Here is a 15,051-nt window from a genome sequence, read left to right on the forward strand (position 1 = left end):
CAAAGGTTCATACAGCACACCCATAGACCTCTCCCAATCATAACGTGAAAAAAATGCGAGAGATGAACTAATTCAGGGTTCGAATAAAAGTCTAGAGACCCCTAGACTTTAGGGGACCCATGAAACTCCTGAATGACTTGTAAAAATTTCCCTGTGGAGTAGTTTCTTAAGAAGAGGTTCCTGACTCCAAAAGAGTTGAACCCCACAAGATTCAAACCATTCATATATGCGTCGGAAAACAAGAGTTGGGGAAAATTAAGTGGCTTGTTAGATCAGAACCCAGGTTAGAAATCTGACTTCTGATGGTTCTAGTTTTCCATGTCTTCAAATACTGTTTGATTGCACTCAATGGGATAAGCCTGATCCAACTAGAACTGTCCTGTTTTTTGAAACAACGGCCACATGCTGTATTTATATAGAAGCCATCAGCTGTTTGATCTACATAACCGTCTTCCGCTAGGCCGCCACAGGGTCTTAGAGGGGGGAATATGGCAGCACCCATATTGCTTGCTGCATCTGAAAAATGTCTAGAGCCACGGCAGCAGGAGAATCCCCCGTAAAACGCATCTCTCTGCAATGCCAATTTTTCTGAAGTAACCACCGCTCAGAACCCTTTAGTCACTTCAAATGGTTTCAAGTACACACTGCGTTATCTCACGTTGAAATGAGACAGAGTGAGAAAGGAACAGAATAATAGTCCAGGATAAAAGTCTTCAGCAAAACTCAAATGTCATGGCTGTACAGAGACTCTCATTATCACGTATATCAGGATGTACGATTTCATCGATTTTTAATGCTACTCTACTTAAACATGGTATTTGTTTTTAGCCAATTTGAAAGAGACGGATGGAGAGGACAGAGATAAGTCCTCACCTTCTGAAGGTAGCAGAGCTGAGCAGTCACTCTCCTCTGAACCCGGGTGGCACGCCTGTGGGTCTCAGACATTTACTGCGACCTCCTTATTGCAGGACCCCGATGATTCACTCAAAGTTCTGCTTTCTTTTCATGTGTGCATTTAAAGGGCTAATTTCTAGGGTCTGAGGTTTGGCACTCATTAATTTTAGTAGTTTCCGAGGTCCTGTGCACATCCTATAATAGACTTATTTTGACTTACAGTTCATATGTCATCATGTTAGAAGAGAAAAATAACACATAAGTCGGTGTTCTCATCTTATTCTCTTTCATCACCAGGCGATGATCCATGAATTAGAGGAAATGAATTCCTTGTGGTAGTAGTTAAATAGAGGGAACAAAGCAAATTGTACTTAAATAGTCCATATGTGTGTATATATAACGAGATTTCATTCATATATATATATATATATACACACACACACACACACACACATCTCTCTCCACCTTTCATGTACTGAAACTTGTTCTGGTTTCATTTTCTTCTACCCCATTATCTAACTTTCTTTCTAACATCACTGCTCTCTCTTCCTGACCTTTCATCCCTAAAACCACCCTCATTCTGTCACTGATCAGTCCTTAATCTGATCTTTTTTTTTTTTTTTTTTGAGGAAGAGCTTAGAGAAAAGAACTTTCTTTCCCCAGGAACACTGATGTAAACTTGCCTATCAGCCCAATCCCCAGCTCTGGGCTCGGCCACTGTCGTCCCATCATTAGGATAGTTACCAACGAGCCACACAGATCGAAACTTACTCGAGACGTAGAGATTACAGAGCTCGTGACTCCACGGGAAGCGCTCTGTATCATGGAAGATGCTGAAGAAATACAAACTTTCTCACAAGTCCCTAAAAATAACGCATTTTAAGAAAGGAAAGAGGGAGTCTCCCAGGAGCAAGAGAAAGTCCTAGAGTTACACTGCTTAAGGACAGCAGCCGCCAGCCAGCCCCATGTGGCCACCAAGCATTCGAAATGTTGTTAGTCTGAACTGAGATGTACTGGAAACGTAGGATTCATACACACAAAGTCAGACTTTGTATGAAAATAAGGATGTGAAAAATCTCATCAATGGTCTGTTACACTGATTACACGTTAAAATGATATTTTTGATTCACTGGGTTGAAACAGACTACCTGAATTAACTTCACCTGTTTATTTTGACTTTTTTTTACTGTGGCTACTAGACAATTTTCTCTCACACATGCGGCTCACGTGGTGTTTCCATTGGACAGGACTGGTCTGGTGCCGCCCAGCACACCGGCCTTCAGGCACTCAGCATTCTGGGGTTAAGACGGCTGACCTCAATTAGCTGGGGACATAAATGCGGGTAGATGAGAAACAGTGGTTCTCAAAGTGTGCTTCCTGGAATAAGTGCCCCAGACCCACCAAATCAGCAACTCTGGGGTGCGGCCCAGCAGTCTGTGTTTTTTTGTTTGTTTTTGTTTTGTTTTGTTTTGTTTTGCGGTACGCGGGCCTCTCACTGTTGTGGCCTCTCCCGCTGCGGAGCACAGGCTCCGGACGCGCAGGCCCAGCGGCCATGGCTCAAGGGCCCAGCCGCTCCGCGGCACGCGGGACCCCCCCAGACTGGGGCACGAACCCACGCCCCCCGCATCGGCAGGCGGACCGCCAACCACTGCGCCACCAAGGAAGCCCCAGCAGTCTGTGTTTTAACATGCCCTCCCGGGGGGGATTCTGTTGCACACTCAAATTAGAGAAACACGGACACAGAAGAAAATGCACAACAAATGTTCCAAACCACTTGGAATCATTTTCAAACGTAACCGTGCTGGGGTCCCGCAGCATCCTGGTCTGCAGGGTTAATGGCCACTCAAATCCCACATGGAGCATAAAAAACGCCTGCTCCTCAGAGGTCCAAGGCCAGACGGGCTCCCAGACCCCACAGGCCACAAGCATCTGTGCCAGAAATCGGGCTAGGAAGAGTCCCACTTTTCAATCCACAGGAAGTCAGAAATGGGGAAGGATGAAGAAGAGGCAGGATTGGGAGGAAACAAAATTTAAGACGGTTTTCCGAGTTCTAACGGGCGTATATGCACACAGTGAAAACCCATAACAACATCTATATTCCTCTGTTTCACTGGCGTTACTGGAAGTTGAAAGAGAAAGGACTAAACAAAGACAGACACATCTAATTTGGGAAAAGTAGGTAAGTTAAGAAATAGAAACAGATGAGTAAGAGGAACCTGCAGAAAAAAGTGGGGAGAAAAAAGACAGGAAAATGAGAGTAAAACTGAAGAATCATTTGTGTGTGTGTGTGTGCGCATGCTCACATATTTGTACATGTGCCATTATATCAGAATACCACGTGTGATCAATTCTGAATATTGTTCACATTTTAAGGTCACTGTGAAATCAGAATGTGTCTTACAATTTCCGTTGTCAGATTTGATTAAATATGGTATTTTTATTCTGCTTTTAGAATCCCATTTCCAAACATAACAATCCAGCTGAGGGAATTCCCTGGTGGTCCAGTGGTTAGGACTCTGTGCTTTCACTGCCATGGCCTGGGTTCAATCCCTGGTCAGGGAACTAAGCCTCACAGTGCAGCTATAAAAAACCAAAAACAAACAAAAATAAAAAACAATCCAGCTGAAAAAAAAAAAAAATTTTTTTTTCACTTCGGCTTCCTAAACGCTTTAGACCACTGTTTATCTTACAGTAATTTAATGGTTACAGATCACTTTTTTAAATGTTTTAAATTACACTCAACCAAATCCATCCAATTGTGTGGGTTTTTTCTCCTAGCATAGGGTGTGCTAACCAGGAATAACATGAAAAAGTCAACCAATCAGGAGCTTCCAGTCCCAGATGCTAGAGTTCTTAGTGCCCAAGAAGATGCAAATGGTCCACGACAGGCTTAGCTGTCAACACCACACTTCAGCCGCTGACTCCTTCTCCCCCCACCCACCTCCAGCAGCTGTGCATTTCCTAGGAAAGCATTATGATCTAGAGCTTTTTCCTTAATTACGTTGCAAGTGCAGACACTATTATCCTGTGACAGATGACGCATTTCAAGATACAACTGTTTCTACAATAATATCCAGCTGCTTTATTACATGTTACGCCTATAAGAGGACACATGATTTTTTCAATACAAAGTTTTCTATTTCTCAGTATAATCCACTTAGTAGCCACTCCACCTGCCATTGGCTATTCCTTTTGTTATTTTCTGTATCAATCCTCTGTCCCTCGCTTTCTGCCTCCTTCTCTGTATCTCTCTGCTCCTCTTTAAGTACAACAGGATGAGGCTTCTCAATTTTTCTTGGTTTTGATTCTAGAATCACATCCTCTCTCTTGGGTTCCTCTTGTTTGTACTGCCCTCTCTGGACCTTCTCTATTTTGGGCTCTGCCTTCTATGAAATTATATGAGCAGCAACAGTGAAACATTCAAGTCAAGGACAGACTGATTTATATTCTCCGAAAATTATAATTTTTTCCTACATCACTCTAAATTGCATTTTAATTTACCTGCGTGTGTGTGTGTGTGTGTGTGTGTGTGTGTGTGTGTGTGTCCGTCCATTTCAACATTCCTGCCCTCTGAACAGATGCTATAATGGAGCTCTGTGCTAACAGAACCTACATCTTTTTTCTTGTAAAGCCACAGCTAACTGGAAAGTCGTCTATTTCCAAGAGCAGTTGGGATTATTCCTTCCAATGGACATTCCTTTGCCTCTGGCTCCCTTTGAGGAAGATACAGCTTATTTCCCAATAATTGAGGAGCATCACTTAGTGGGTTAGGGCTAGACTTTGTCACTGGCCTTACTCAAAGGGACAATACAAAGCAAGGCTCCCTTTGAAGACAGCGAGACTGAAAGGCATGACGATTTGTCTCTGGTTTTCGCATAGCATACTGGTCGACGTGGAAGTAAAACATCCTCGTTCACATTTACAGACTGTCAGTTAACGTTCCCCATACCGTGCTAGCAAGGGAATCCTTAATGGAATTCTAAGTGGAACTGAGAATTTTCTTTTCTGTGGCTCAGCAAGGTTAATTCGAACTGACTTGCAATAGACAGACATTTATTGTGGTTATAGAGAAAAATTTTATTTTTCATAAAAGATTTGACCTATTTTTAGAAAATTACCTTTAAACTGCTGAACAAATGTGACTGTAGACCCCGAGCTCCTTCTACTACTTCTGCCAGTCTCCTCTCCTTGTGACTAATGTCAGTTAAAACTTTTACCCTTGGTCCCCTTCTCCTTTCAGCTCAACACTCCATGGAAACATCTCACTTCAGTTAACAATTCAGTTAACTGGCAATGATGGTCCTTGTTCATGAATCTTGTTTGCATGATGGCAACTCTGAAAAGAAATGAAGGCTTTCTCCATGGTAGAGCCTCAAGGCAAACTGCTTGGATGGGCTGGGGTGTTGACCTGGAACACCGAGTGCAGCATAACGGAAGGGATGGTGGAGGAATAATACTGGAGAAGAGAAGCCAAACCTCAGCAACAGAGAAGTGTCAATACCAGGATCCACCAGTGAACACACAAGACCAAGAAACAGGAGTCAAGGGTGAGAACCCAGCAGCGGCATCTGGGCACGTGTTTATACAGCGTAGTTATTTTCTACCTGGGTGGGCAGCATGCATCCTATTTAAATTCTCTGTAGCATTTGTCACTATTAACCTTTCTTCTCCGCATCTTGGAGATACTCTCTCCTGTCCTGGACTCACTCCCTCCTGGCTGTTCCCAAGGCCCTTGGGCAAGTCCCTAGTTCCCTATGTGCTGCCATCTCCTCTACCTACACTGGGGTTTTGCCCTCAGCTGGGCTATCTTGCCTCTTCCTCAGCTTGAGCTAATCTGATCATCAAATCCATTTCTTCTTCTTGGACGTGAAGCTAGAATTCACTTCTCAGCCTCCCCTGCAATCAGGTATGGCCATGTGATTGAGTTCCACCCAACAGAATGTAAGCATAAATGGTGTTCGCCATTTCTAGGTCTGGCCCTTTAAAAGCAATCCCCCTTTGAGAGCCTCCACGCTCTTTCCCTTCATGCTGGCTACATGACCACACCTAAGGACCCAGAAGTGAGGTATTAAAGATGGCAGAGTGTCTTTCAACCCGGTTCCCTGAATGCACAAAGAAAAGCCTTGGGCTTCCCTGGTGGCGTAGTGGTTGGGAGTCCACCTGCCGATGCAGGCGACGCGGGTTCGTGCCCTGGTCCGGGAAGATCCCACATGCCGCGGAGCAGCTGGGTCCGTGAGCCGTGGCCGCTGAGCCTGTGCTCCGTAACGGGAGAGGCCACAACAGTGAGAGGCCCGCGTACCAAAAAAAAAAAAAAAGAAAAGAAAAGAAAAGCCTTCACTGTGAATCAAAAACACATTTGCTGGATTTGTAAAATGTAAAAACACATTTTTACGTGTGTAAAAAATAAATTCTTACTGTGATGTCACTGAAGTTTTGAGGTATATCTGTTAGAGCAGTTACAACCTTTGCTATTAAATTCCAAATCTATATGTCATTAGTCCAAACCTCTACTCTTAACATTACACTCAAACTTCTAATTTCTTTCCTCTCCTTTACTAGACTAACTCCTAATATTTTTCAGGAGTTATTCCCTGGACCTCCCAGTCTGGATTGGGTTTCTGTCCTTTGTGTTTCCAGAGCACCTTACTTATGACACAACATAGCTGTCTAATAGTCATCTGCCTCCACAACTCTATGGTGAACTTTTTAAGAGTAAACACTGTGTCTGAATCTCTGCACCCTCTGTGTCTGGTTGGCAGTCAGGAACAGTTTCTTGTAAGAAAAAAACAGATGAATGAATAAATAAAGGAATTGGGGTTTGTCATATTAAAAATACGAAGGCCCAAAGGTGGTGTGATCAAAGTTTCTAAAATAATGAAACAATGAAGATGCTGAATGGGGCACTTTTAAAATTAATCCTTAGAAAAAAGAGAAATAAGAAATTGTTAAAGGTTGAAAGGAGGATTTTAAAGATTTAAGGACAAACAAAAGAAGGCTTTCCTGAGTAGTGAGTAAACTTGAACTTCTTATAAAATGATAGGGGATATAATAAAAGTTTGTAAAAAGTTTCTAAAGGAATCTTGGTTTATTGAGAGGACTGCCCAAGTCTTCTGAGACTGATCATGAAGAACAAGTATAGCCTTCCAGAAGACATCCTTAGACAGACCTCTGGGGGACAGGAGACATTTAAAGCTTTTTTTGTAATAATATCAAAACCATTGTTTAAACACCTTGTAGTGATGTTGCCTCCTGCTCTGCCACCTAACACCCTAGTGACAGCTCACCTTGGAGACACACACACTGTGCATTAGCATTTAGAGCACCTATGCTATACCCAAGGTGGGTGGTAGGTGAACAAAAATGGGGCTAGAGAACAATCCAGAACTTTCCGGGGCGTTCTTTTTAGCACCCTCACCCTCTGCATACAGGATTTTCCTGTGCAGGCCAAGAAGGAGCTATTACAAAGCCTGCGTGTGACTTACAGAAATAACCGGCATTCTCACTTTACTTCCAAGACCTTTTTTCTCTCCAATGCCTGGGAAAACCCACAGGAAGGAATAACTATAATAATCAAACGTTTGGCTATTTCACTGACTTCTATTTACTCTATAAAAACTGACTTTTAAAATACAGATCATAAATGAGAGCTGGGTTTTCTTCATCTTTGACCTTTCCATTGCTTTCACTGGTTCAAGACATTTAACTTTTATCTGAAAAGAGGTGACTGATCTAACTGATCCAAAGGGAGCCAAAACGTAAAACAGACGTGTTTCCCTTTTGTGGAGACAACATGTAACCTTTAACGCAGAACTTCATTCTGGAAGATTTAAAAGCACCGCACTCACCTGTAGCTGGGATATTGTTAGAGGGTATCGGAATAATATCCAGGTAACACCTTCACTGCAGGGCGGAATAGTGAGAGAGCCTTCGTAGACCCAGTAATCGCGCAGCAGAGGGTCTGTGCCATCACGTGGGCGTGTCACGGAAAGGCAAGTTAATGAAAAATAATTTGGAAGATTCCAACAATAACTTTCAAATTTACAAACTGTCCAAATAACACTTCTCAGACGGATGTCATTTTTAAACTAGAGCCTCACGTTTGTGTTTTTAATCTAATCATCATGGAGAAAACAATCAATAAAAAACATGATGAATCCTCTTTCTATTATTTATAGCAGTTTCTCTCAATGGGTTACTATACATATTTAAATATGGCTGTATAAACTGGATGTATATAAACTTGATATACTATATTATATATACACATACTTGATATATATACTATATACTATATATATACTATATATCAAGTTTACTCACTTGAGGAGAAGTGTATCCTTTTTTTTTTTTTACGTTATTGGATGATTTACCTGACTGATTATACCCAATATCTATTGAATGTTTACGACACGTGAAGTACTCTTCTAAGCATTTTACATTAACTTATTTAACTCTTACAACAAACCAGTGACATAGGTCCCATTATTACCCGCACGTTTCAGATGGGAAAAATGAATCACAGAGGGTATGTAATATGCCCACGGTCACTGGGCTAACATCCTGGCCAGAGCCAGGATGAGAACGAAAGCGGTCTGGCTTCAAAGTCTGTGTGTTTAAATTATCTTTTTAAAAATTCAGTTAAAATAAATTTGTGTAAAATACAAAAAAAAAAAGGTCAATAATTTGTAACTATTGGGATTTAAAGGGAGAGACGGCTTCAGTTGTTCCCAGGTGTGATTATTTAGAGCTTTTGATTCTTGTAAGCCTGTTAAATCATGTATCTGATTTTTTTTTAATAAAAATGAGAGACAAGAAAACAGTCTGTGCATTTAACCATGCTGTTCTAGCTACCTCTATATCGCTTCTTCAATAGCAAAATATTGAAATTGTATTATGATAGAATAAAAAAAATCATTCTTATAAAATCTTGTAGCCCTGCATTAGAAGAATCTGTGATTAAATATGATGGGTGAGTGTTCAACATATGGAAAAACTGGTTTGTAGCAGTGCAATTAAATGTAGAAAGTAGAAGATACGATGCATTTGGTTTTGTTTGGAACACCAAAAAATTTCACATAGTTTAGGCAGAGAAATGTGAAGACCAAAATTTTGTACAAAACAACCTTTATCTACAAATTATATTTTGAGTATTTTATATACAATTCTTACCTGTTCAGGCATACCTAAGTATTTAGAAATAATAGCTAAATAATAATATCATTGCAAAGAGGTTATCTTTTAAAATTAGATATAAAGTTTATGTCACACCAGAGATTAATAAGAACTGCACTGACCAATCTTACACGTATATCAAGGTTATGTTATTACAGTCGTGCTTTACACAGAGGAGGCAATTTGTAGGAATGAAAATCCAAAAGAAACCTCTTCGTGGATTAATGGAACTAGCGGTAAAGTGTTTATTCTTTCAAAAGGTTTACTCCCAGGTTTAGAGCAATCTGAAACTGGTACCAACTACAGAGAATAAAAATTGTAAAGAAACTTTATTAACTAATAGGATATAGTTGTGTATGTTCTGAGGAAAACAGTGCAGTCATAACCACAGTTAAAATTCATCTTACGCAGATGAATGCTTACCTGGTAATAAAGTGTTAGGATTAAAGCAGGGTATTGTTTTGGACTTCCCCTGAAACAGAAAACAATGTGCCCCATGTTAACATAAAATTTCTAAATTTTAGAATAAGAACATTTATGAGCACTAAAAATCCAGGTTGAAGTCTTTTCTAAACAGCATTATCAGACCCCACAGATTTGTGTCAATCTGTCTTCTCACTGGAGCCACAGGGGTTGATTCCAACAAGACACTCCTGCTCTGAGTCTGTAGCTCTTTTCTCTGCTGCTGCAGCTCAATTTTCCCTATAATTCCAGGTGTGAAACTTAAAATCGTCCAGTGTCCATATGCCCCATGTCAGCTACCTTTCTGGCTCCTGGCGCGTCCAGACCAGAGACTTAGGCACTGGCTCAGGGAATTCTTTAGTAACGACTTTCTTCCTGGTACTACGATCTCAATTCCTAACCTTCTTGGCAGGACGGGCTGCCTCCCAAATTCTCGGTTTGCCCCCTTTGGATTTGGTAGCTCAGCTCTAGGACCTATCCTGGATGCTCTCCTCCTCCAGAGGGGAAGAACTGACACTCAGATGAAAATATTAAATTTCAATACACGTTTATCAAAACTAGATCTAAATTTCAATAAACTATGTGTACCATCACCAATTCACATTTCTGATCACTATTTTAAATAGTCCCATTTAAAATGTCGGTCCTTAGACAGACAGACCTGTCACGCCAGTTGGATGTCTCTTATAAGATTACTCCACTAATGCAGACATAACAGGGAAGGTAAGTGCATGACCTCTTGCTCTCTTCCTTACTTCTGGGGACTGCTGGACACATTAAAGAATCCAGCTTACTTACGTCCCACCATCCTCCTGTATTCCGTAATGACTGATGTCACATTAGCTGAAGCAATAAAGGAAAATTTCTCAACCCATTTCTATTCAACAAATGCCAGTGAAAATGTGTCCTTGTCCCCTTTTCACCAGCTTCTGTGACCAGTCTGTGCCTTCCCTTGGCAGCTGGATTCGCTCTGAGCCTGCGCTCAGGAGACCTTCTGTAGAGGTTCTTGCCTGGTTCCAGATGCTCTGGGCTTGAGCTAGTGAGTCTAGAGCTAGCGAGACTGTTTCCAGACAGATTTTAGGGTTGGCCTGGGGTCTCTGGACCCCTGTGCGGTATCTCCAGCACCCACATGGGATTGAACTTCTCCCCCACAAGGCCACTCAGATTCTACTGACTCAACGTGAGCATAAAAGGTACTGTTTATAAGAGAACTGGGCTTCCCGGCAATGCTAGGCCGAATCACTACAGGCTCAAATCAACCTGAATCACCTTCTGTGGGCTATATCATCTTATGGCTTATAGGTACTTGTCTCTTTTTTTCTTTTTACTTAAATACTTTGAAGTGTGGTTGCCACAATTTTTATTTGTTTCATTTACACTACCTTCCTATAACCAGCGGGCAGAAAGGGGTAACTCAGCTGGCCTGGGTTGCTCGAATCCACAATCCAAAAAAAATTTAAAAGGCCTGTCTTCAAGACTGGCCCCTGGCTGGCTCCTGGGAGACAGTCTCTGAGCCCTTGGAATATGCTGCCTGAGAAGAGTGGCTCTGTGTGCCTGAGGCCTTGGGTCAGGCTGCACCAGTTGGACCAGATAAGTATATCCCAACACTGTGATTTATGGTGAAAGCCTGGTTTTGCTCAGGGTGGGGGAGCGCTAGAGTCAGAGTAGCTGAGGTCAGTCCCTCAGGCACTGCCGGCTGGCATGACTGACCCCCAATAAAATCCCTGGACACCAAGGCCCAGGAAAGCTTCCCTGGTTGGCAATGCTTCACACGTGTTGTGACATCACTGCCAGGAGAATCAGGTGTGTCCCTGTGCGACTCCACGGGGCGGAGCTGTCTGGAAGCTTGTGGCTCGCTTCTCTGGGACTGTAGCCTTCCGCTGGAAGAAACCACAACCAGGAGGCTAAGCACTTGGCTGTGAGTCCTTTTAGGGAATCCCCCAGCCTGAAGGTGGGCTTGGAAGCCTCTGACACAGCCAGTAGTTTTATTTTCTTTTAAAGAATGACTTACCTTATATTGAATATCCTGGAGGATTTCAGTGACAGCCTTCAGGCCTACGTGTTCTTTTCCGATCTGCAAAGTGTAAAGCATAAACCAGAACCATAAAGCTTTTAAATATGTAGCTTCTACTTAAAATAACCAACAGAAGTGAAGTTCAAGTTCACCTGAATGTCCTTCCTGGGGAACAAATGCCCTTTTTAATAAGAGCCAGGTCAACATCTACTGAAGGCAATTAAAGGTGTAACAGTAACAGAAGCCAGTACAAGAAAGTATCAGATAGACATTTCCAAGAATCCATTCCAAATTCACCTTGCTAAGTACAGGTTTACCCGCTGTGCTATATATATATAAAGTAATAAGACTGCGATATAGAAATTTCAAGGATATTTCTGAATTAAAATTATTCAACACATTCCCAAAGCCTTCCATTTTCACCCTGGGCATTTCTAGGCCATTACTATAAAGATTTTATCCGTGTTGAAAAACTTTTATTAACTCAGAAAAATGAGTACATGGTTTCACATGAACTCATTATCCTGTCACCAAAATCAGGACATTTCTTGATTACCACAGGACATAGTTCTATAATCCCCTTTTTATTCTTAATTAAATAAGAATATGCTGTTCGTAGCTTTCTATGTTTTTTTTCCGGGCCCCGTTGAGTGGCTTGCGCAGTCTTAGTTCCCTGACCAGGGACTGAACTCAGGCCATGTCAGTGAAAGCTCTGAGTCCTAACCATTGGACCACCATGGAATTCCCAGTAGCTTTCTCTTTTAAAGCATTATGTATCGTTACATTTTTTCAGTGTATAAAATGTTCCAAAGAATTCGAGACTTTAAAAAGAATATGATGTTAAATATTCTTGACTCTAACTTGAAAAATTGTAAGTGCAATCTGATTTCCATTTTTCAGCCAAGTTTCAACAGTCCATGATAATGGAGGGCAGTCACAGCAGAGACAATTTATAACCTCAGACAAACAATCCTTGTTACAGTTGGCTTTTTCTCTTCCCCATACATTTTGGACATATATACACTACCAAATGTAAAATAGATAGCTAGTGGGAAGCAGCCGCATGGCACAGGGAGATCAGCTCGGTGCTTTGTGACCACCTAGAGGGGTGGGATAGGGAGGGTGGGAGGGAGACGCAAGAGGGAAGAGATATGGGAACATAATGTATATGGTTAACTGATTCACTTTGTTATAAAGCAGAAACTCACACACCATTGTAAAGCAATTATACTCCAATAAAGATGTTAAAAAAAAAAATTTTGGAGAATGACCTACAAGGAGCCAGAAGAGCTGTCACCATGTTTATATTCCCTGCTTCTCTCCACATGATCCAACTGGGAAACAGGCTAGGTGAAAGGGCATCAGAGGAAAGAGGTAAGACAAAAAACTTACATAACCTAAGATAGGCCAATCAGTTCAAAATAATTGAGACATCATTTTCCAAGTGTTTGCAATTCCTGAGATAGGCACTAAAAACAGAAAATGAATTCTCTTAAGTTAAAAAATGTATATATATATTATATGTGCATATGTGTATATATATATATATACACATACACACACACATATATGTATATACACACACATATACACACACACACATATATACACACACATAAATACATACACACACACACACACACACACACACACACACACACACGTATATCTTAGGGAAATTTACTCCTGGGTGCAAAAGCCTGGACCTGTAGGCAGACACCTTCACCCCATCTTCAGGGGAAACAGACCCCTCTGTTGTACTGGTTTAACCACAATGTAGCACTTGGGTGATTACACCCACAGGTCAGCTCTGTCTTTACTTCATGCATCTCTTGTCAGAGCTTAACTCCTTGAAGAGTCCACATCTGAACGCTGTAAGGCCACACAGTGTAGTGGTCCAGGAGCAAAGGTCACTTGCGTTGGACGCTGGGTTCTGACCCTGACTCTCTTTTTAGGCTTGAGCATGTCTACCTAATCTCTGTGTCCTACAGCTTCCTCCTCTATACAGTGGGGCAGACAAAAGTGACGGGGTTGAAGACAAGACTCAATCAAACAAAAACCTTAGAACAGGGACTTCCCTGGTGGTCCAGTGGCTAAGACTCTGCGCTCCCAATGCAGGGGGCCGGGCCTGGGTTCAATCCCTGGTCAGGGAATTAGATCCCACGTGCCGCAACAAAAATTCCCGCATGCCACAATTAAGACCCAACATAGTCAAATCAATCAATCAATATTTTTAAAAAACAAACCTCAGAACAGGGCACGGTGCACTGTAATTCAGTGACTATCACCCGGACCACCCATCAGAATGCTACATGGCATCGAACACAGTTCTTACATAAAGCAGCACTTAGTAACTCTTACTGGCTCCTTCTGTCTATAAAGGTTCTTTACCTTATGGGCAAAACTTTGTATTTTGTAACCAACTTCAGTTATTGCTCGATCTCTTTCCTTCTTTGTCAAAGTTTTGTCTGAAGGGGTTACAGCCACCAAAAAGAAAATATAGATGGATCCTCTGCACACCTCAGCCCCTAAAATCCTACAGCAGTCCAGGTGGCAACGCAACATGGGACCAAGAGTCTGCCAGGAACCCAGTAACTCCTGACCCTCCCCTCGGCCATCTTTCACCGCCGCCCCAAATGCCAGCCCTCTGGTGAGTTTCCTCTCGGACGACCTCAGCCCTGCACTGCCCTGCGCTTTTCCGCTTCTAACGCTAATCCCCCCTCATTTTCCACCGCAGCCTCTGAAACTGGATGACTCCACAGTTTTGACAAGCTCTCCCGCCACCTCCCCCAGGGGGTCTCTGTGAACCCCTGGGGTCTGCTCAAGGCCACCACCCTCCCAAGCCTTTGGAGTAGACACTGTGCAGTCTCCCTCAAGACAGGAGTGAGAGCTGTAGCCAGCTCCCAGCTGTCACTTTCAGATGGGTCTTCTACCCCACAAGCCCAAAGCCACCCTCCTCCTCCGAGCGGACTGCCCTCCCCCGTTGCGATCCTGCTCTACTGGTCACTTACTGACCCACCGGTCGTTCTCAGTGCTCATCCCCTCCTGCCGTCACTCCGGAGGACTTCAGCGTCCCTGTGCGCGACCTGTGCCCTCCCTGGCCTGTCTCTTTACCCCTCAGTTCATGCCCGTCAGCTCCCTCCCACCTCAGCAAACCAATCCTGAGAACACACACTGCATTTGTCTTCACTCTGAAAACTGCAACTCCAAACAAAGACCATTGCCTCTGACCACAAGTGCCCATCCGGCCAGCTCTCTCTTCTTTTCTCTCTCTTCCTGTTCACCGATCACAAGGCGTCACGCCCCTCAGGTCCCTCCTGGCTTCATCCCTTTCCCTTCCTGCCTATGCTGAATGACACCTCTTCAACCATTCTCCATTCTCTAATCCCTTTGTCCTCCTAAACCTTATGCTCTGTAACGGATCAATACAACAATTAATTTGTTAGAGGGACTTTCCTGGCAGTCCAGTGGTTAAGACTCCGTGCTTCCATTGCAGGGGGCATGGGTTC

The 15,051-nt window shown here is 42.7% G+C and overlaps 1 protein-coding gene across 3 annotated transcripts in view; it reads right to left on the bottom strand.

Moving 5' to 3' along the window:
• Nucleotides 1-15,051, bottom strand: part of CA8 (carbonic anhydrase 8) — a 214,075-nt gene that overhangs the window by 24,349 nt on the left and 174,675 nt on the right. For all 3 annotated transcript variants that reach the window (XM_060286931.1, XM_060286930.1, XM_030859689.2), the window contains 3 exons: nucleotides 11,540-11,602; nucleotides 9,490-9,538; nucleotides 7,740-7,852 (listed from right to left, as the gene is read on the bottom strand). In XM_060286931.1, coding sequence (XP_060142914.1) covers nucleotides 7,740-7,852; nucleotides 9,490-9,538; nucleotides 11,540-11,602 — 225 coding nt within the window. The remainder of the gene's footprint in view (nucleotides 1-7,739; nucleotides 7,853-9,489; nucleotides 9,539-11,539; nucleotides 11,603-15,051) is intronic.

This window comes from Globicephala melas, chromosome 17 (genome assembly GCF_963455315.2).
Source record: "Globicephala melas chromosome 17, mGloMel1.2, whole genome shotgun sequence".
Classification (NCBI taxonomy): Eukaryota; Metazoa; Chordata; class Mammalia; order Artiodactyla; family Delphinidae; genus Globicephala; species Globicephala melas.